The sequence below is a fragment of the Aquila chrysaetos genome, chromosome 21, assembly GCF_900496995.4.
Source record: "Aquila chrysaetos chrysaetos chromosome 21, bAquChr1.4, whole genome shotgun sequence".
Classification (NCBI taxonomy): Eukaryota; Metazoa; Chordata; class Aves; order Accipitriformes; family Accipitridae; genus Aquila; species Aquila chrysaetos.
Window position 1 is genome coordinate 15,683,669 of NC_044024.1, and position 20,526 is coordinate 15,704,194.

General features: G+C 37.3%; 1 protein-coding gene across 7 annotated transcripts in view; it reads left to right on the forward strand.

The window, feature by feature from the left end:
• The window catches only part of MTMR1 (myotubularin related protein 1), a 40,014-nt gene that overhangs the window by 17,286 nt on the left and 2,202 nt on the right, over positions 1–20,526 (forward strand). For all 7 annotated transcript variants that reach the window (XM_029997127.2, XM_029997128.2, XM_029997123.2 and 4 more), the window contains 4 exons: positions 254–460; positions 1,266–1,358; positions 6,354–6,467; positions 7,833–8,009. In XM_029997127.2, the coding sequence (XP_029852987.1) occupies positions 254–460; positions 1,266–1,358; positions 6,354–6,467; positions 7,833–8,009 (591 nt within the window). The remainder of the gene's footprint in view (positions 1–253; positions 461–1,265; positions 1,359–6,353; positions 6,468–7,832; positions 8,010–20,526) is intronic.

Consider the following 20,526-nt stretch of genomic DNA (forward strand, 5'->3'; position numbering starts at 1 on the left):
CTACTAATAATGGAGAGCCGGTAAGAACTCTCTCCTGGTCAACAGAGTGCACGCAGTTTTTGTACCTCTAGGAGTATGCATACCACCATTTGGGAATCTCTAATTCAAAGCAATGTCATCCAGATGATTATGTAATTAATCTGAAAATTGAAAATATGTTAACCTTAAGAGTGTAAAATTATAACTCTTTTTCTTTTGATAGAGTTTTGGTTAGTATTTAATATGCTTGTTTGTTTATTTTTGTTTATTTAAGATGCTTCTTGCCGGAGCAGTAAGAATTGCAGATAAAATTGAATCTGGTAAAACATCTGTAGTTGTACATTGCAGTGATGGTTGGGATCGAACTGCACAGCTTACTGCACTAGCTATGCTTATGCTGGACAGCTATTACAGAACTATCAAGGGATTTGAAGTTCTTATAGAGAAAGAATGGATAAGTTTTGGACACCGGTTTGCAATGGTAAGCATTTGCAATGGTCACCTTCAAGGCTTTTATTTTAAATAGCATGTTTTCTCACAGTACTCTGCTGCATTTTAGTTATTATCTCTGGTGTCCTTCTTTTAATGGTGTGAGTGTGTCTGAGAATTGTGACCTGTTCATTTTTGACAGGAAATCTGTGTGTGGGGTATAATATAAAGTAAATAAGAATTAAGTGGCTTGAACATAATGGTTAAAAAAAATCACATGGCTTTTTTATGAGGAAGAGGGATTGTAACACATTGCTTCATCTTAAACAATCTTATGAATGGAGAAACAAAGAAAACAATTAAGGTGTCTAGAAGGTAAAATTGCTGGAACCATTACTCTGATTTAAGGTTGAAGTGTTTATTTAACACATGGGCTAGTGGGGAATTAGGACATAAATTATTAGGACATTTTGTGGGCTCTGACTCTAAGATGGTTTAGGAGAAATGACATGTAGTTATGGCAGCTAGATATGGAATAATTGTTTCAGTACAGCCTTTGTAAACACCTACCAGTTTGACCCACTGGTAGAAATAAATGGCTGTGCAATAAAAGATGGGGAAACAACAGGCACAGCTTTGTTGACCAAGCGTCTTTCCAGCTCTGCTCAACAGCAAAGGCATGTCCACAAGTGAATATTGGGGTGCATTTTTAGTAGTTGAAAAATACAGGTTAGCATTAGGGAAGATCTGCTTATATTGTTCACCTTTGGAACCTATTTAAGAGTCACTCAGTTTTAAAGTGTTGGGATGGTACTGTAAATACACTAGACTGAAATGAAGTTTGTTTTGACTTTCAGCGAGTAGGACATGGAGATGATGATCATGCTGATGCAGACAGATCTCCCATTTTCCTTCAGTTCATTGACTGTGTTTGGCAAATGACAAAGCAGGTAAGATGCTTAAGAGTATATTTCTGTAAGGTCTTAGTCTTTATCTTGGAAATGTAACTCATGTAGGAGAGCACATTCCTTTGCAGAGCCGGTAGCATGTTTTCCTGAAGTTGGTCATGCTGTGGCTGCACCATGCACGCATAGGGAAACTTTTTGCTCAGTGAGGTGCAAGGAGCTAGAGTAGAAGTATTGACTTGAAACCAAAATACCAGGATTCCTTTTTGTTTAAAATAGGCTTTCAAAGGATTCTCTGATTACCTAAATGAGGGTTATTGATGAGATAAATGATTTGTTTTGCATTTTCACTGGTGGAATAAATGTTCGTATGGATTTATATTGTCCTTAAGAAACAGCAAAAATCCAGGCTGATTGTGAACTGAAGGGAAGAGAGAGTTCTTCTATGTATGTCTCAAATGTGAAATGTCAGTTAATGTTGCATCATTATGCATATAGAACAGCATTTCTAACATACAAACCTATTCTCAGGTAAGTTTTCTTACTTCCAACACACTTTTACCTCTGGATCAGGGGACATCTTTGAAATTAGTGATATTTAAGACATAAAAATATTAAAATTCTCAATTTTTTTTCTGAATATGTTAAATTATAGAATGGCTTTAGCCTTCCTTTTCCTTATTTGTATCTCCATGAGCATAAACTTAAGATTTTTCTGAGCTTTTATATTACTGTTCTTTAATGGGGTTACTGAAATAGGTTGTCCACATGAAGGCTTTATTTCCAAGTAAATTAGAAGTGCTTGACTCCTTTTTCCTTTTTTTTTTTTTTTTTTTTTTTCCTCCTTGAAGCCTAACATAGATCTGTGCTGTTACGGTAAAAGCTATTGTACTGAAGTCTGTATAGTATGTGATTTGCTTTGAAGAGAGAAGGGTAACAGTGTGGTTCCATATGGTGCTAGCACTCCCAGATCTCTTACCTTAGTCTTCTTGTTCTGAACATGGTTCTTAAAAACTTACATCATAGTTTCCAAAACTTGTATTCAAAACAGTCGTCTTTGGTGCTTTATGAAAGTTCCCTGCTGTAATACTGGGCCCTTGTCCAGAGTCCCTTGAAGACTTTCTGTGTATCTGTATTTCAGCATTAATGTGCTGTTTAGTATGGCTGGAGAAAAAAAAAAATTAAAAATTCTGTCCCTCTCTCAGAGGAAAGCCAGTAACAATAGAAAAGAGAAGCAGTTCTAAACACCTGGTAGGAACAAAAGTCCTCTGGGGAGATCCTTAATTGAGAGCAGCCTCTTCTATTTTTGTGATCTCCCTTGCTGCCTCCTATTTCTTGCTATAAACAGTTTAGTTCCCTCTAGTTTAAAAAAAAAAAAAAAAAGGGATGGGTGGTGGTAGGGGGAATCTGTGAAGCATTTTGCCAGTACCACATCTGTTCAAAACCTGGGTCCAGAAACTGTTCTGAAGTTCATGAGCAGCAGTGGCATTGAAAAATCATTAATGTTACAGCAGGAAAAAAATTGAAAATGTCGTTCTTAGAGAGTTCTTGCCTACTTATTTTTATTTTTTAGTTGACTTCAACACCTAGAGAATAGATTTGACGATTGTGATTACCTTGACATGGACCTATGAAAACCAGGGTTCTATTTTATCATTGTATAGATCACTTGCTCATAAAACAGTGCTAATTTCGTGCTTTAGAATCCATGGTAAACATATGTGAAATGTTCCAAAGCTCAAATAAGTGTTAATGACTGCAGGAGGGTGTCAGGGCTTGGGTTTGGGCATGGGCTGAAAGCCAGCAAATTTTCTCTTTTGGGTTCTGAGAATTACACTCTTAAAACAGTTGACTTAATACAGTGAGAGAATCTCTAACTTCCCACTAAGATACAGATTTTCAGATAGCTTCAGACAATGAAACTTAATCCTTGACAGCCTTATATTTTCCCTTGTTTTTTATGGTCTTCATGACACACAAATACAGTAATAGAGAACTTGAGAGAAGTACATTGATATCAGATTTTAATAAAAAACATATGGTGAAGTAATTTCCGTCCTCTGTTAGTAAATTCTGGTGATTTTGAATAGCAGATGTCAGATTGGAAAGGCCACATGTGATCTGATGAAATACTGATGCCCTGTTAAAAATGAAACAAAACTTAAGATTTGCATGTAGCACTGCAGCTCAAATAGTCGCTTTCTGCCTTTCATGCACAGTACCTGGATAGGAGGAAGGTATGTTTAAAGCTGGTAGAAAGTTGCATCCTATTTGTTACCGGTTGTCATCTGTTGCCAGAGATGCATTTTTCACTAGTTTGAGTAGTGTACTCTGTTACGATATCTAGTGTTCAGTTAACCTGATTCAGTCCAATTCCACAATCATAAGAACTATTCTGCAAAGTGTTTCAACTTTAAATGTTACTGTAGTAGAGAACGAGTTCATTGATTAAAAAGCAAGTTTATTTAGCATGTCTCTGAATCAGATGCCACTTTGCATCATCAGGCTTTTAAACAAGAGAATTCTTCTTTTAAATACCTCCTTTACAAAAACCCCCAACAACTCCAGTAGCATCAAGTGCAAGATTTTAATGACCCATGTGTTCTCTCACAATTAGTGGATTTGACAAGAAGTAAATTTTCATTTGGGGAATTTTTCCACCTGAATCTTCAAACAGACGCTAATGGGCTTGGAACTACAGAGGAAAGCATTTTTAGGTCAGTGATTTTTCAGCAGCAGTAATAGAAGCTTTACAGTCTTGATACATCAGCTCCAACAGTACAACTCTTGTATCCAAAGACAGGGTTTCAAGAAAGTGCTATCACTTATTAATAAATTAGTTGGAGTGCAACCACTGATGTATGGAATTTTGAATATGCTTCACTGGATTGGAATAGTGGCCATGTCGGCATTCATCTGATTAGTATGGACCCGTCACAACACAGAACTCTAATGTGACAAGGCTCATTAAGTGCTTTCAGTTAAAGAGAGTCCCTTTAGGAGAGGCTTTGTCTTCAAAGTTATTTCCAAATACAATTTTGATCCTTTGCAAATTATTTTTGCTCCCTGTATCCGATTGCTGCTTTGGGCTGGAGGCAGGAGATCGAGGTCTGAGACCCACTGAATTTTCTCCTGACGCGGTTCAGCACACCTGTTTATCAAGTTCTGTTCATACTGTTTTAAAATCATAGCTGTGTTGTTAACATCACTGTATTGTAACTGAGTTTTGGCATGATTTCCTAGAGAGAAGGAAGTGCTGCAAGTGATAACTTTTGAACATGACTGAAAAAGAGAACTTAATCATCTTAAGTTCCTATATGTTTCATGAAAACAAATGGCTAGGTAACTGAAAACAAACCAGTGATTTGAGAGAGAAGCCCCAGTGTGAGCATGCCGTGCTGTTGAACAGTGCGTAATCTGTAGCAGAGTCAGAAGAAGGAAGGCTCCCATTCGTATTGTGAGCCATGATATTGATAATTTCCTTACTCAAAATTTTCAGTTGAAAGTTGATATATTTTAGCTTGAGAAGTCTTGGAAAGAGAATGTTTTTGCAATTTTGACTTAAATCAATCTTCTTTCAAAAGAACTTTGCTTTAAACTTGGATCTTTTGGGTTTAATACAAGCACACCCATTGTGTGTTATTCAACTCTTTACTTTCAACATGAATAAATATTTGCCCTTCATAAATCACAGATGACACTGAAGAGGGGTTTCTGGATGAGCTAGTTCATCCGCAGTCCCAATTGCTGCATTTTTCCTCCTAGCTATACTTGTCGTCTTTTTTTTTTCCTTTAAAGTAGCTCTTGAGTCGCTCATGCCAAGGTGTTCAGTATTCTTCAGTGGCACATAACAGAAACCAGTCTGCTGCTTTCTTTGGATCTGAATATTGACGTGAGATTTCTCTGTATAGCAGGAAATTCATCCTTATGAATCTATAACTTTGCATTTTAGGCTTCTGTAAAGATTTACTCTTTTAGTAGAAATGAACAAAATTTGTTTCATTTGTCCTGAAAATTAGTCTCTTATAACATTCTCTTTGATGATAACGAGAGAAATGCTACTTCTAAAGTTTTCCTTTAGTGTTCTAAATTTTTTTTTTCCTAAATGTTTATCATTCCGTATCTGTGTTTGAGACCCTTGTCATAATGAATGCAAAGTTATTTTGACACATCAAGCAGTTGCCGTATGTAGTCCTATCATAAAATTTGATCGAAGAAGGACCTTTTCCATCTGAATAGGTAGCACCCCATGCAGTTTGCATTAATTTCCTTCTTTATGATTTTTAGAGCACTACAGATTAAGATATATCTTAAACATTTTGAGTGGTTTCAAATTTCTAACTCTTTTCCCTAGAATGTGTCAGGTAACCTCTGCTTGTGAATAAAATACCTAGTGGCGCTCAGTGGAATGACAGTTCTTTCATTTCAGATGTACAGGATTTACTTTCCAATATAAAAGAAGAGCGATTAGAGGCTTATTGTACATAGCTGATGGTAAATTCAACTTGGGTAGAAAGTGAAAGAAACATTTTAAATATATGTTAAGCACATTGTACGTGCAGTAGTCTTTATTATCCAATTCATTGCATGTTAGAATAGGAAATAAAACTCTTAAATATCATCATCATCTTTTTTCTTTCCCCCCGCCCCCCAATGATTTATTGACCTGTAACAAAAGAAATAAAGCATATGTTGAAGACAGTTTGGGGTGGCTTAGAACAGAACACTGTTACAGCTCCTTCAAATGGATTGCTTTGTGTCACCAGTTTCATGTTAGCTAATGTTTCTATGTTTGTATTCTAGTATACTTGCACAATGAATGTGAGGTTTGTCTCGGAGGAGTATTTATAAAGAAGTATGTAGGTGAAATGTATTATTGCAATGGGAGTTACTGAAATTGCTGAGTTTTCCTGAAAATAATCACTAAATAAGAAAAAAAATCATATCCCAATATTTTGGTTATTTCTTACGTCTGGGTTTCTTCCTTTCTACACTGCTTAAAATAAAGTTTAAAGTAATTTTACCATTTTTTAATTTCAGTTTCCTGCAGCCTTTGAGTTCAACGAGTTATTTTTGATCACCGTTCTGGATCACCTTTACAGTTGTCTCTTTGGGACTTTCTTGTGCAACTGTGAAAAAGAGAGATTAAAAGAGGTAAGTGATTAGTGTAATACATGCTTAGAATATAAGACCTAAGAACATCAGAGCTGTGTTTTTGGATACATTTGTCACATAGTCTTAAAAGACAATGTGGAAATGAAATTTCATGGTATGAGAAATGTATACTGAATGCCCTGCTATTAAATGAGGTGGCACTTACTTTTCTTTAGTTATTACCTGTTCGGGGGTTTGAGGCTTTTAGGAAGTCCTCTTTCAGATATTTCTAGACAACATACACAATTTAAAATAATCATTATCAAATTATATTAGCATTTCTTTCACTATTTCCAAGGGAACTCCTATGGATGACTTTGCAGGTCACTTCAGGACATATTTAGATGGAACTCATGGTAGAAGACTATGGAAATTTAAAATACCTAAATGAATGAAGTTAGGACTCAATGAAATACTTTGAGTTTGGGGAAAAAAAACCCCAAGTTTGTTAATATTCCAAGTACACTTTTGCTTACTTTTGGCTTTGTTGTTTTTAATACTTCATATTTTTTAAAGCAAGTAACAATTCCTTGCCATATTTAGCCTTGCTATTTTTTTGGTTTGTCTCTACTGCTTCTGTAGGGGAAAAGTTGCATGTAAATACCACAAGATGGAGCTGAATAACATGTTCTCAGCAAATGCAGGGTTTCCACACAGCTTGCTTTCATAAATGAATAGTCAGATGCAATTCTCAATAAAGAAATGCAATTTAAGACACAGTGGTAGTAGAAACACATGCTTTACAACACTGAAGGAGTGTAAAATTGCAAGATGAATCTGATGTAAGTTCAGGTTTCCAATCTTTGATCTAACCATGATTATGCTGATTACATTTAGTATAATACAACTTTCAGAAGTGCAAATAAAGATAAAATAGGCATGTTAAAGCATAATATCCAATGGATAGGAGTAAATAGCGTGAGTGGGAGAACTATATAATTATTTTTCACAGATGCTGTTTTGGATCTTCCAAACCACATATCTCTACACTGATTTTCTTGTCAAAGCTAATTTAATTTTATCTTTTCTTTAGTTGGTCAGTGTACAACTATATATTTAAGTAGCTGTAAAAATTGCTGTACATTACAAGCAATACAGCTTGCTTTTGCTCAACTCGACCTTAGTATCTCTGAAAATAATATGCCTGAATCTCTTTTCTCAGTTAGCCTTAGACCAGAATAAGTGTTCAAATGTTTTGCTAAAGTTTTAAGGCTGTTTAATGATGAGCTACTGGAAGTGTTCTCAGAGTGCTTGCAGTTTTCTAGTAGATAGGGTAAATTTCGCAGAGAGAATTACTGATATGTAGATATTCACCTCATATTTTAAGGTTTTGCAGTCCATATAATTTTCTTTTTTTTCAATCAGGAGGTAAGCACAAAGACCATATCGCTGTGGTCGTATATAAACAGCCAGATAGATGAGTTCACAAATCCTTTCTACGTAAACTATGAAAACCATGTCCTGTATCCTGTTGCCAGTCTGAACCATTTGGAACTATGGGTGAACTACTACGTCAGATGGAACCCAAGGATGCGGCCTCAGGTATGAGCTTTCACATGACTTTTATGTTTTAGTGAAGAACACGGAGATTAAAAAAAATTGTAATTTTTCATAGTGTTGAATGCAGCATTTAATTTTAAAAGTGCTCATCTGTTGCACGTATTTCAGCTGATAGGGAAAAAGGTGGTGTTATTGAAGAAGATGCAGGATATGTTCAAACGTGGTAAAAGGATGTTTTCATTGAAGTCACCAGTAGCAGTAGCATAGGGAGTTACAGTATCACTTTATTGGCTTGTGAAGGGAACAGATTAACAGTCTTTGTTGTCAGAAGATTACTTTTATAACACTTCTATAATACTTTGTAACACTTTTTAATACTTTTATTGCCTTAACCTTCATGTAGAGTTTAGTGTACCTTTGGTTTTAATCATATTTTGCCCTTTACCAACAATGATATAAAATATAGCAGCAGTTTCTGAAAGAATTGGACTATGTACTGACTCATTTTGTAGGCTCTCTAAACTTAGCATCACATAGACGTTTGTTTTCAATTGACCTTTATGGTTTCAAACTGGCATGCTAAAGATTAAACACTCCCTATACATGCTCCTTGATTCATCCAGTATTTGTTCTTATAAGTAATGTCTGCTATTCAGATAAATCTCTAAATCTCGTCAGACAAATACTCCATATGCTCTCATGCTTAGAAGTCTGAAGAAAGAACATTCAGTTTGTGTCACAACCGTAATATATCTGAGGGTGCTACACCATCTCTTTATTAAGGTAACATTCCAAGGTACTCCCGAGCATATTATGATAAATTACCTGTATTAAGTGACTGCTCGAAAGCTGCTTTCATCTTGTAGCAGTTAGAATGAGATGTGAGTTTCAGATTCATTAAGACACCCACAAGTCAGAGGCTGTTGTAAAAGGTGGTGTTCCAAGGTAAGTTTCAAGGACAATACACTGGTAAAAGTCCAGGCATCTGAGAAAGACCTTTTAAGGTCCTGGAAAAGTCTGGATTGCTTGCTTTCTCAGTGAGATGTTTCCTCTGAGCTGCTTTGCTTCCCTCATGTGTTCTCTTGCGGTTGATGTAGTCCTATGACTGTTAGGTACCTGTTAGCATGTGTTAAAACTTGAAAGATGGTTTATTTTAATCTTTATGGTTTTAAAGTAAAATTTTCAAATGCTTTTTATCAAAGTATCATCTTTCCCTTAGCCTATTTGCTGAAAAACATTTGCGTGGTTTATGCACGTTTTAGTATAATGACCTGCAGCAGTGTCAGTTTATTACTTGTATTTAACTGAGATCTACAGGCCCCGAAAGCAATCAGGCTTTGTAAACACACATGAAAGCTAGTCCTGGGCCAAAAGAGATGAGGGTGGGGAAGAGATGACATAATGAGAAGATACCAGAACTATCATATACTTAGTGGCAAGCTCTGCTCACTGCCTCTCTGCTGGAGAGTGCTCTGCTCACTTCTTTTGGAGAGCACCCTGCAGGCACTCCAGCATGTGTAAATTGTTGATCTTCATTTGTCTTTGAGAACAGGTCCCTCAGATCAGCAGGCTGAAGGTAACAAAATTTGATGATCCTGTAACTGCCTTATCTTTACTATCACCTTCTTTTCTTGAAGAACTAATACAACTGTTTCAACTTTTTATTTCTACCACATTAGCTTTGTTTTGTGAAGATACATCATGCCTTTCCTCTTGTCTCTGGCCTGAATTTCTGTGGTATTTGTGACAAATGTGGAAGTATTTCACATCTACTTGAATAAATTTGCTGCAGAATAAACAGTCCTTGTAATCACAATATGCTAAGTTTGCTTTCTTCTGTATTTGCATTGTCTAGTTTCACACCCTGTTAGCCAATTCATATTCAGACCCATTCAGTGACAGAAAAAAAGATAATGACCATTGTGACGCCCAGCAGGTCTTCACTTATCTTCAGTGAAGAAATTTCTTAATCAGTGGATTTATTAAACCAATGGGCATCTCTGCCTACTGATAAAAGGTGATTTTGTTGAATACCTTTTAATGTGGTTCTTTTGGTTTTCAACTGGAATAAGAGAAAATGAAATATTTAACGTGAATGAAGAGCTCTCTGATGAAGAGCAGTTCAAGGCAACCTCACATGCTGTTTTATCTATCAACTGCAAAAACATCTTCAGGAAACTAGAAAATGTTTATTGTTTTCTAGGAGCTCACCAAAAAGAAGAAATGCCTAATAGGTGAATTTAAGGGAAGGTGAATAATAGTCCTTTACTGTAATCAAAATGGATGTTTGATACCCATTTTCAACCAACTTTATATTATGGGAGAGGAAACTTGCAAGAGCAGAAGGGCAGGTTTTGGTTTGAGGCAGTATCTTAGGTTTTCTAAGTTCAGCTTGATTAGTGAGTGAGGCTTGAATTTTTAAATGGACTGAGAGAAGTTAATCATTGCACTTCACTGACTTTTCTATTGGAAATGAGCGTACATCACCCTTAATTTTTTAAATTTGAAAATTACTGAATGCTAACTGGATATAACCATTCATTTTTGCATTGTTGTTACTCTTGTCTTTGAATATCTGTGTCTCATCAGACCTTTAACAGTACGATGAGGTCTGAGCATATTCCTCATTGCACTAGGTCATACAGAGTTTAGCGTTATTCTTATGTTCTGTAAAGAAAAGATTGCTTGTAATGATATGTTTTCAGTTCTGTCTAAGTTTTGTGGAAGGCTGAATTGGTGGTTTTGATGGTGTTTATTTGCATCAAGAGCCCCATTTTAGGATTACAGCTGTATTGCAATAGATCTGTGCAAATAGGTGACACACAGCCTCCTTCCTTAGGGTTCAAAGCTCAAGTGTCTGAGAAGTGAACGCTGTAGAAAATTCTAGGTTAAATGTGGACATCTCTTGTAAATTCCCTTTTTGCTAAACTGCTCTTCAGCAAGGTCATTCTAATTCTTAAGTGAAATAAAATGTTCCTTGGTTTCAGTTTGGAGGTGTTACATCATTATTGACTTCTTGTCCCAAGAAAATTAGATAGATTCTAGTCCTATCTTATTTAAGTTCATTGACTGAGAAGATTTTTTTTTCAGACTTGCCCTTTCCTTGGGTTGGAGAAATGTGTATTTGTACGTGACATGTGGAAGATAAGCTCTTTCATTCTTTCATACAGAGGTGTGCGCTCTGTGGGTACCTGCTACTGGACTTACAGATGACCCTACTAGTTTGAAATAGATAAGATAGTATAATGCTTTTGAATTTTTTTCTGTTGATATAATATATTTCTCTTTCCTTTTCTATGTAGTCATTCAGACCTCTTCTTTACACTGGTTTAAAGAGTTCTGGCTGCCAGATGTCAGTCAGTTATCTGCTTGGGCAACTCTGGAAGGTGGGGAGAACACAGCAAATGATGTTCCTGAACATGACTTCTGCAGGGGCAGTATTTTTGAACTAATATACTCTTATAATTCATACACGCAGAGCATGAGTAAAAGTTCTGGTCCTTTCAATTCAAGCTGTGTCTTGCTATGTGAGAAGCAAGGAAAAGAATGTATTTTAGTCACAAAATTTGCATAGTCCATTAGGATATGTTTAGGTTTTTTTATGCCTTCTGGGAAATGACATTTTAACCCTTGGAATATGGGGCTTAAACTTGTTTTGTTTTAATTGGGGGAGGGGGTTTTAATTTTTCTATGCCTGCTAATTTTTCTTCAAGCTTTGTTCTGGAAATTTGGCTACTGTGCTAGAGATAATATAATAGGAATCCCTGTAAGTATTTCACATTCATTCTTTTCTTTGTGTGTGTGTGGACTTTCACCCAGAATATAAGGCTTGAGCACCATCTATAACCTAGAAATTCAATTCAGCTAGTAGGATGGGATCATCTGCTAAAGCCAGTCTTCGGAGCTTCCATGAAAAGCCAGGGAAAATCTGTTCGTAGGTTACCAGCTGGCTTAAAAAAAGGAACGGAAAATGTAGGAATAAATAGCTGTTTGTTCAGTATATGCAGAAATGACTGGAAAGCATATACATAGGTTACGATGACTGCTGCTTTTTTTTTATGCTGTGTATAGAATTGCAGAAGGATTTGATGGGTTGAGCAGTTGAGTGATTAGATGTCAGCTGAACTTCAGTGTCAATAAACACAAAATATTGCATATTTAAAAGAACAAGTAAGATCCTAAGTGTCACTGGAACAATTGTTGAGAATAAAATGGAAAACATAGTTACTGAGATGCTTTATCCTGCACATAGCAGGATATGACTTGCTGTCTGGCACATGGGGTGTTCATATTATTTATACCTGCCTTCAGCCATGTGGCCCAGCATTGTCCTCTCTAAGCATGTTGACTTTGGTTGTAATATTTTCAGAGTTCATACATTTGATTTAATGCCATTTTGTGGCAGGACAAAGCCGTCATATGGCTCTGGAAATGCTTGGCATTGCTGGTCCGCAATTCATGGTCTTGAGTCCATCTTTTTGCTTGAAAGAATGAGGCAGGAGATGGAATCACCTTGTGGGTTAGATAGCTGAGTGTTGTCCTAACTAAGGAGATTTTCATCCCTGCATTACCACAGAGTTTCTTGTGAGACAAGGCAAGTTTCTTACAGTACCTGATAGTTTCTCTCTATCTGGGTGTCTTAAGTCAAGATTTCCAGAGTCTGATTTACTGCAGGTAACTTATATCTGCAGATAAAACTCTCAGCATTGAATAGATACGGAATAAAATATAGACTAACTGCTTATGCTGTGTGCTGAAAGAATCTGTAGTTATTTAAGAAAAAAAAAAAATGGTATCCTGAAATGAGCACAGCACCAGAACATGCACCGAAAGGGAGAAACTAGTACTGTACAAATCGTCTTCATTTTGGGGAGTTTCTAGCATATTTTGAAGAGCAAGCACTCAAAGCATTGCTCTAATCTAGCAGCTGTCTAAATCTGAATGGGCTGTAGGTTTTAACAAGCAATAGCATCAGCTTGTAGCGTGTAGAGTTTCCTGAGTCTGGAAATCTATGCAGTTGTTTGCAAAAATCTCTGTTCCAGTTCCCACATGGTAGGATTCATAATTTCTGTTTGCTAGTCATTGCTTTTCCAGAAGGCCAGGGGGTTTTGCTTCGTTTCCCAGGAGCATACCTCTACAATAAGTGTGGAAGTATTGATTATTATTGAACACTGCTGTTTTCATTATTTGAGATTGTCTTTTTCTATGAGTATACTGTTAACTAGGTTTTAAAAGCAAGTCTGTCAGAGTTCCAGCTCTTCGTGAAGAGGAACAAAAAGCTCAAGTGAAAGATATTGTCTTTCCAATGCACAGAGTAGGTTTTTGAAAAACCGACAGTCTTAAGTCAAGCAATGAATTTAAAATAACCATTTTCCTCTGCAGCCTTTCTTCCCTGTTGCTAAAATAGATAAAGTATACTCGCTGAACAAGACAAAATGCATTCACTGTTGAACAATTTTCATGTGAATGACTGTCCTTGAGCTAGTACAGTAATACACAGTAGATATCCATCCAATTAAGACTTGGTGGTACTATAAGTGAGTAGCTATTATAATTTCTTTTATACCTATCCTTGTGTTGACAAATTTTGCTATCCAAAAGCACTTCAGGATCCTGAAGGATTACTTGGGAATGAAAACCTGAAAATCAATACTGAAAGTGAACTGTAGTAATTCTATGAAGAGGAAGGTTTGAATTTTTTAGGAAATGAAGTTGTCTTATGTCTAGATGTTTTTTATATGTGTTGTAATATGTATGTTGTATAGCATAATTGTAGTTTCTGTGTGGGTATAATTTAAAAAAACCAATTTTATCTTTCCTCAAGTCCTTACCTAGCAGGAATAATTTATTATAACTGTGAAGTGGCATGTTCTGGAGTTACAGTATACCAGGTTCTGCTTTCTATGTACATGTGGATAATTCAGTTTAAAAAATGGTTTCATATCAATGTTATTTTGAGCAATAAAGGATGTTTCTTTAGCAGTGTTATTTTTCAGCTCATTATAGGCAGTAGGTACCTTATCTTTAAAGTGTAGAAGTATCTGCTTTTGAATGAAATTGGCAGCAAAGCTAGCTTAATCAGGAGAATACCCCCCCACACCCATTTTAACTGGTTAATTTGCAGGAACCTGCAATTGGTTCTTTCTGAGTGAAGAACATTACTTCTCTCACTCAATTGTGCAGCATTTTGCTGTTTTTTACTGGTCGGGAGCAGGGTTTCAAATATTGCAAGTATCACCAGCAGTGGGAGAATCATGTAGTCTTACAGGGGAAAGAGACTGCTCGTGCCAGAGAGAAGAAACTCTCTGGAGAGACAAGGCAACTGGCAATATCATAGGTAAGGAAGGGAAGGGAGAAGCAGCAAGTAGCAGGGAAGAAGTGCAAGGGTAGAAGGTAGATACAGGTGAACAGGTTGCATGAGGAGGGGGATCAGGTCCTAAGTTTAATCATGGCTTGATGCAGAAAAGTTGAACTGGAAACTTAAAAGAATATTAAAATGGGCAAAAATGTGTATTGTTAAAAAGCTAGAGAAACCTAAGGACTTCACTAAATAAAATCTTCCTGATGAGTTGAATTTTTTTTTAATTTATTTACAAAAAATTAGTTCCTTAAGATAACTCAGTGAGAGAGAGGTAATGGAATAAAAATAGGGATTTGAATGGGAAGGGACTACAAAACTTGATGAGAACTTACAACCAAACAAAAAGATGCTAGAATCATGGACAACTGGGATAGGTCTATAAAGCTTATATTTACAGCTAAGGATATTGCTCAGGACAGGTAAAAGGACTAGGGACACAGGGTTTGGGTAAGTGGCTGGAAAAAGTTGGTTATGAGTTAGGGAGGGGAACAACATGCAATCTCAGTCATATTCTTCTCAGTTCCTCAGTCAATATTACAGTAGCAATTAAAGAAAAAAAAAAAAACCCAACACTGAAAAGTCTTCTTGAAGTGTTGCAGGTAAATTCTTTTCCAGCTTTTACAGGGCCAGTTTTTCGGTCAATGCCTGGAGCAAGGTCAGACTCCCCGAGGATCCAGGCCCTTTTCCCCGCTACTTAGTGCTGCTGGCAAACTCCTTACTCCTGTCCCTGCTTGGATTGTATTGCTAGCTATATTAGATGTAAATGCCAATTTTGTTTTGGCCTGATCAACTTCTAATCTGTTTTTAGTAAATTTTATGTGATTAGACAAATCTAATTTTAGTTCTTATAAATAGTCAAATGACAGAATTTTTTTATGAGGTTAACCCACCAAAATCTGTTAAAATGTTGTACATTCACCTTTATGTTTCTACTTTATTTTTTACTGGAATATTTTGTTAAATAATAGAAATGAAATTTACTGTTTTTCAGCACATGGAGGTGATAGTTTAAATAACATGTGAAAAACATCCTGAAGACCTACTGAGCAACAGCCCAGCCAATTTTCCAGCCCAGCAAAACCGCAGATGCGCTGCCGGGTTAGGTTTCATCTGTGTAGGCTCCTCCTGTGCAGCAGAAGTAGGTCTTTGCTTTCCCCTGGAGTATGGACAGAAATGATGGGGACCTGGCTGTAGCGGCCGGGTGTTGCCTAGCAGCATTACTGCGGCAACACACTGGGAAGCTGGTGTTACAAAGGCAAGGATGCACACTCTTCTGAAAATCTGGTGTCAGTACAGTGGAGTAGAGCCGCAAAAAATAACTTGAATGCGACCGTGTGGTGGGTCCAGAGTCATCTTTTGAGCTTCCACTCCTAATTTGAGAGGCAGGATGAGAGAGTGGAAAACAGTACACCAGCTGTCAGACTCCCAACAAATTCGTCTCAGTAAATCAATTATATGATTTCTTAACAAGACTGTAATAAAAGCTTGCCATGGAGACACTACTTGTGCTGTGCAAGTATACACTTCTAGGGTTAAGGTGGTAACAAGATCTTTTAATAAACGATCTTCTCCAAACTTCTTGTTCTTACAGAATCTGTCACTCTTCCACTTCCTTTTATTCTAAATAGTGGCAAAGTAAAGGAGAACTTTGTTCACAGCAAGCCATTACAGGCATTATTGTGAAGGTTGTTGGACCCATTTCCTTCTGAAGAAGGCTTTGTTTGAGAGAGGAATCGCACTCTGAAATATAATGGTGCAAAGTGACAAAGATGGACATAGGTATCTGTAAGGGTTTCCACAGGATGGTATGAGGAAACACTGGCAGCAACAGGTCTGCCTGGGAATAAGTCTTTAGGAAATGCGGAAATGAACTAAACTTCTTTTTTATTATTATTTTAATGTTTTTTGTGACAGAATTCATTTGAATATGCTTTGTCCTCTTACTCTTCCTCCTCCTTCCAAGATGGAAGGAGGCTTCCAGAAAGCTGCATAATTCCAGTTCTATTTGGTTCTCTTAACAGTTTCATTTAAAAAAAAAAAAAAAAAACACAAACAAAAAACACATGACTTGAGGTTGAGGCTTTTTTTTGGGCATTTTCCCCCTCTTTCCGTCTAGCACTGTTGTCTATCTTTTCATTCTTTCACATTTGAATTTGCTGCTTTTTTTCAAAAGGAAGTTACAGTAGCAGAATTGAAGACATCTGGGGGAAAACACAGCTCCTCATGCCAGGCTGCTTTTCAGGTCTTTTGATAAGAACTTTATAATATTTTTTTATATCTTCCAGTTGCCTATACCACCTTTTTCTTACCCCATGAGTATGTAATTCTGACATGGACCTTTATGACTAATAGATCAGTTATTGTCAGCTGCTTGAAAATACTCTGAAAGTGCTAAAGGTTTCTCTAGACTGAATTTGACATGTTTATTTCATGAAACTGGGTATGTATCAGAAGTTTAGTGTGTGAAATCTATTTTTGGAATTTTACTGTTTTACATCACTGTGTGTCTACATGATGCTGTATTAAATGGCAAGCAACAATCTTTTTCTGGGAAAGACTTGACATTAGAAAACCATTCGTGTTTACACTACCATATGAAATGACATGATGATATTTACATAGAACTGTCTTGCAGTGTTTATATCTAACATGCACTTATTAAAAGATGGCCAACATTTTAAAGGTGGCCCCCCCTTTTTTTTTCCCCCATTATAAGACCCTACTCTGCCTTGTTTACAGCTTTGCTGGACTCTAATGATTTGTATTGAGTCACCAAGTATGTGTGTCTGACTGAATTGTTTTGTAAAACTTCATCCAAGAAGGCTCAGTTGCTTATGAGAATGTGAGTAAGAAAAATGTTTTCCCATATGAAAATATCGGTATTGTAGACTTCTTTTGTTGGGGCGAGGGGCTGTTTTTCTGTGAATATTCCATCTCTAGGGCAAACATGAGATTTTAGTAAGAGAGATTATGTTTCAGGAATGTGTCTGCTCATATTCTGGAAGAAATTCATCCAATTTGGAGGTCTGATGCTGGAACACTCTCAGCGAATTCTTGAGGACTGAGAATAAATGAGAGTGAAAGGACTGAGAGATGGATTTGATACAGAGTCTATGAGAGAGTTGCGACTAACTGGGAGTAGGAACTAGGAGTGAATAATGCTCCAAGTGTTGGAGGTCTTTGCTTTCTGTTCAACCCATGGAATACAGTTTGGGAAAGTAGGCTGGAGGGGGCACGGCTGCAGACAAAGGAAGAATTGTCCCGTGGGTGAGGGAGCAGGATGCTGCTCTGGAGAAAGGAAGTTTCTGCCTGCCTTTGCCACAGGATTCCTCTGTTGTAAGGGAGAGCACCTGGAACAGAGTGGTCACCGTGCATGTGCTCCTTATTTACTGGGTGTCCTGCTTGATACCAACGCGGCCAAACTGCAGAATTCCTAAGTTCACTGCTAAACCAATTTGAGATCCAAGGTATGCAAAATTAGGAGGTGCTTGCTTCAGATCCTTGTCTGTGAAAGTGGAGCGTTAGTACTCCCATACCTTATTAGGATGCTGCAGAAATAAATTTGTTTCTTGACATGAGATGAAAGTAAAGGAAAAGGAAACTTAAGCATTTTAAGTTCAGAAGAATAAATAAAGGATGGGGTCAAACACTGCAAAGAAAACTAAATATTGAATAACTGCTCACTAATTGAGTAGCATCAAACTGTGCACTGAATAAATGAGGAATACAAGGGGGAAGCTAGTATTTTAATGTTTATTTAACCAATGATTTTATACAGATGTACAGCAAGGCTGAATTGAGTTTGGAGAAGTAATCGTCATTCTGACACCTCCTCATTTTTTGAGAGCGTAATTCTGCAGTCTTAATGTTGAAGAGTTTTTTGGGTGACTTGAATATACACAGACTTTCTAAATGTCATTGGCTTTAAATAAGTAGCTAAATAACAATAGTCCTGTTCTTTGAGATGGATACGTGGGGAGAACAGCACTTGCGTCAAACTTTGTGCATGTGTCTTGCTGAATTAGGTTCTGGGGGAATGCAGAAGAAGGATTGAGACATGCAGCCACACTTTTCCTCCTCTAAGCACTTTATACAGCGTGCCAAGTTCTGCAGTGGCTTTTGTGTAGTGTATCCCGAAAGGATTTGTAGTAGGTTCCCCAAAAGCCAGTTGTATGGAACTGCTTTTTATAAGTGTTTGAGCATTGTGCAGTGGAACACACCAGCTAATGCCTGTGTGAAAGGTGTCTAAGAGAAATTGGCCTGTTATGCTGAATCATGATTAAGCTGTGCAGAAATCAGGTGTACAAATCTCCTGTGACCCAGGGCTTGCGTGACTAATGATACCAATGGTAAATCACTCTGTTACGGACCCAAGTGTTTCAGGAAAATGTCTTCATAAAGAGAAATGTGAAGTGGGAGTGTATGAGGAAGGGATCTTTTACTTGAGGAAAGAAAAAAAAATGGGGGGGGGTGTTAATTCCAGAAAGTCTTGATCTTCACTGAAATTTGAATTTTCCATAGTGTGTATTACAGCATCTTGGACAAACTTCATCACCAGACTCAGTTTTGCCGTATTTTTAGGTACACACATTTTCTGTAGACCGCCTCAGAAAAATAAGATTTTGGAGGGTGTGCCTTGTGTCTGATTAGTGAAGGAGGCTGTTGTCTGTAGACTTGTGGCCTCACTTGCTAAAGAGTTTGTATGGTGGAAGCAGGAGAAGATTGCAAGAAGAAAAGGAATTCATTGCATAGCGAAGGCAGGACTCCAGGGTCATTTGGAGCTTGGTGGTGTACAGCGATTATTCTCCTGAAGGCTCAGAAAGTTACACTTTTAAAATTGCTGTAGATGACATGCTGGATGAATTGATGACTCCCAGGGTACTGGGAGCAGCACTTTGTGAATGCACGTAAGTTTCTGTTCATGGGCTAAGCCACAAACAAGAAAAAAGTATATGGCCAAAAAAATGTTGACTAAAACAGACTGTTTGATCCTATTTTATTCTTTTAAGTTAGAACTAAAGTTAGAAATGAAATGGTATTTTCCTGTTTCAGAAACACGAGTGTTAGGTTTTGAAAATATCAAAATCAAATCTGTGGATTTTTGATGTACGTTCTAAAGAAAGTCAGAATTCATGAGAACATAAATTGTGACTCAGTTGTGTGTTGATGGCAAGAAGAGAAACCTTTTCTGGTTTTTGATGTCTTCTTCACATAGCACCATGTGAAAATTTCTTGCTCAGGTGCGCATCCGAGCCCTGCAATCACTTTCAAGCAGTAGGAAGCGATTGTGAGTGAATGCAATTCCCTGGAGCCTGGCATTCCAGAAGCCCAGAGTATAAAATACATATTAACGTCTAGCAATCTGTAGGTTTCCCACTCCTGCATTTCCCCATGATTGTCTCGCCAGCCCAATTAAATTCTTTTCCCATCTTGCTCTTTCCAAAAGCTATAAACAATTAGAACTTATACAGGATAAAATAAATTAAAAGCAATTTACAGTCAAACTTTTTTGGCCTTTCTGTGGCATTTGGAAGAAAGGGAGATCTCTCTCTGCTTGTCTGAGATAACAGATCCAGCTGCAAAAACCAGTGTGGCTTGCATCTTCCTTTGGCCATGATACAGTTGAATGTTCCAGATAAGTGTGAAAAATGCCTAGAACTCTGATGCAGATTGGTGCATCTCTGGTGTTTTTTGGGTACTGTCAGAAGCAGAGACAGAAACTTGTACGACCCACTTCTGTGAAAGGTTTATTGGAGTGTGACTCCGGGACGTCCACCACAAGCACAATTCACTTGGCTGCTGCACTTTTCTCACTGACAAGCTGGAAAGGGTCAGACTCTTGGAAAGATGCCTGGTTAGAAGAGTAACAAGATGCTCCATACGGAGCCAGCTTTGTGAACTCTACTCTCTTTACATAGTAAGTTCTGTCCCAACAGGCGGGGGAACTAGTTCCCAGGAAAGGCATTTTAAGTTCAGCTGAAAGTGGTATTGATAAGGAATAGGGGTACATTTATTGGAATATGTTTGGTATCCCATCGTGACCATTTGCAAACAGTCCTTTGAATCGGTTTCCTGCCAACTGTGTTGTTAGAAAGGGACAGTTTGCTGAGATGTTTCATTTCAAATGACTAAAGAAACACTTTCCCTAAATATTGATATACTGAAATTCATAGGTGTTGGATTCCTTGTGTTACTGAA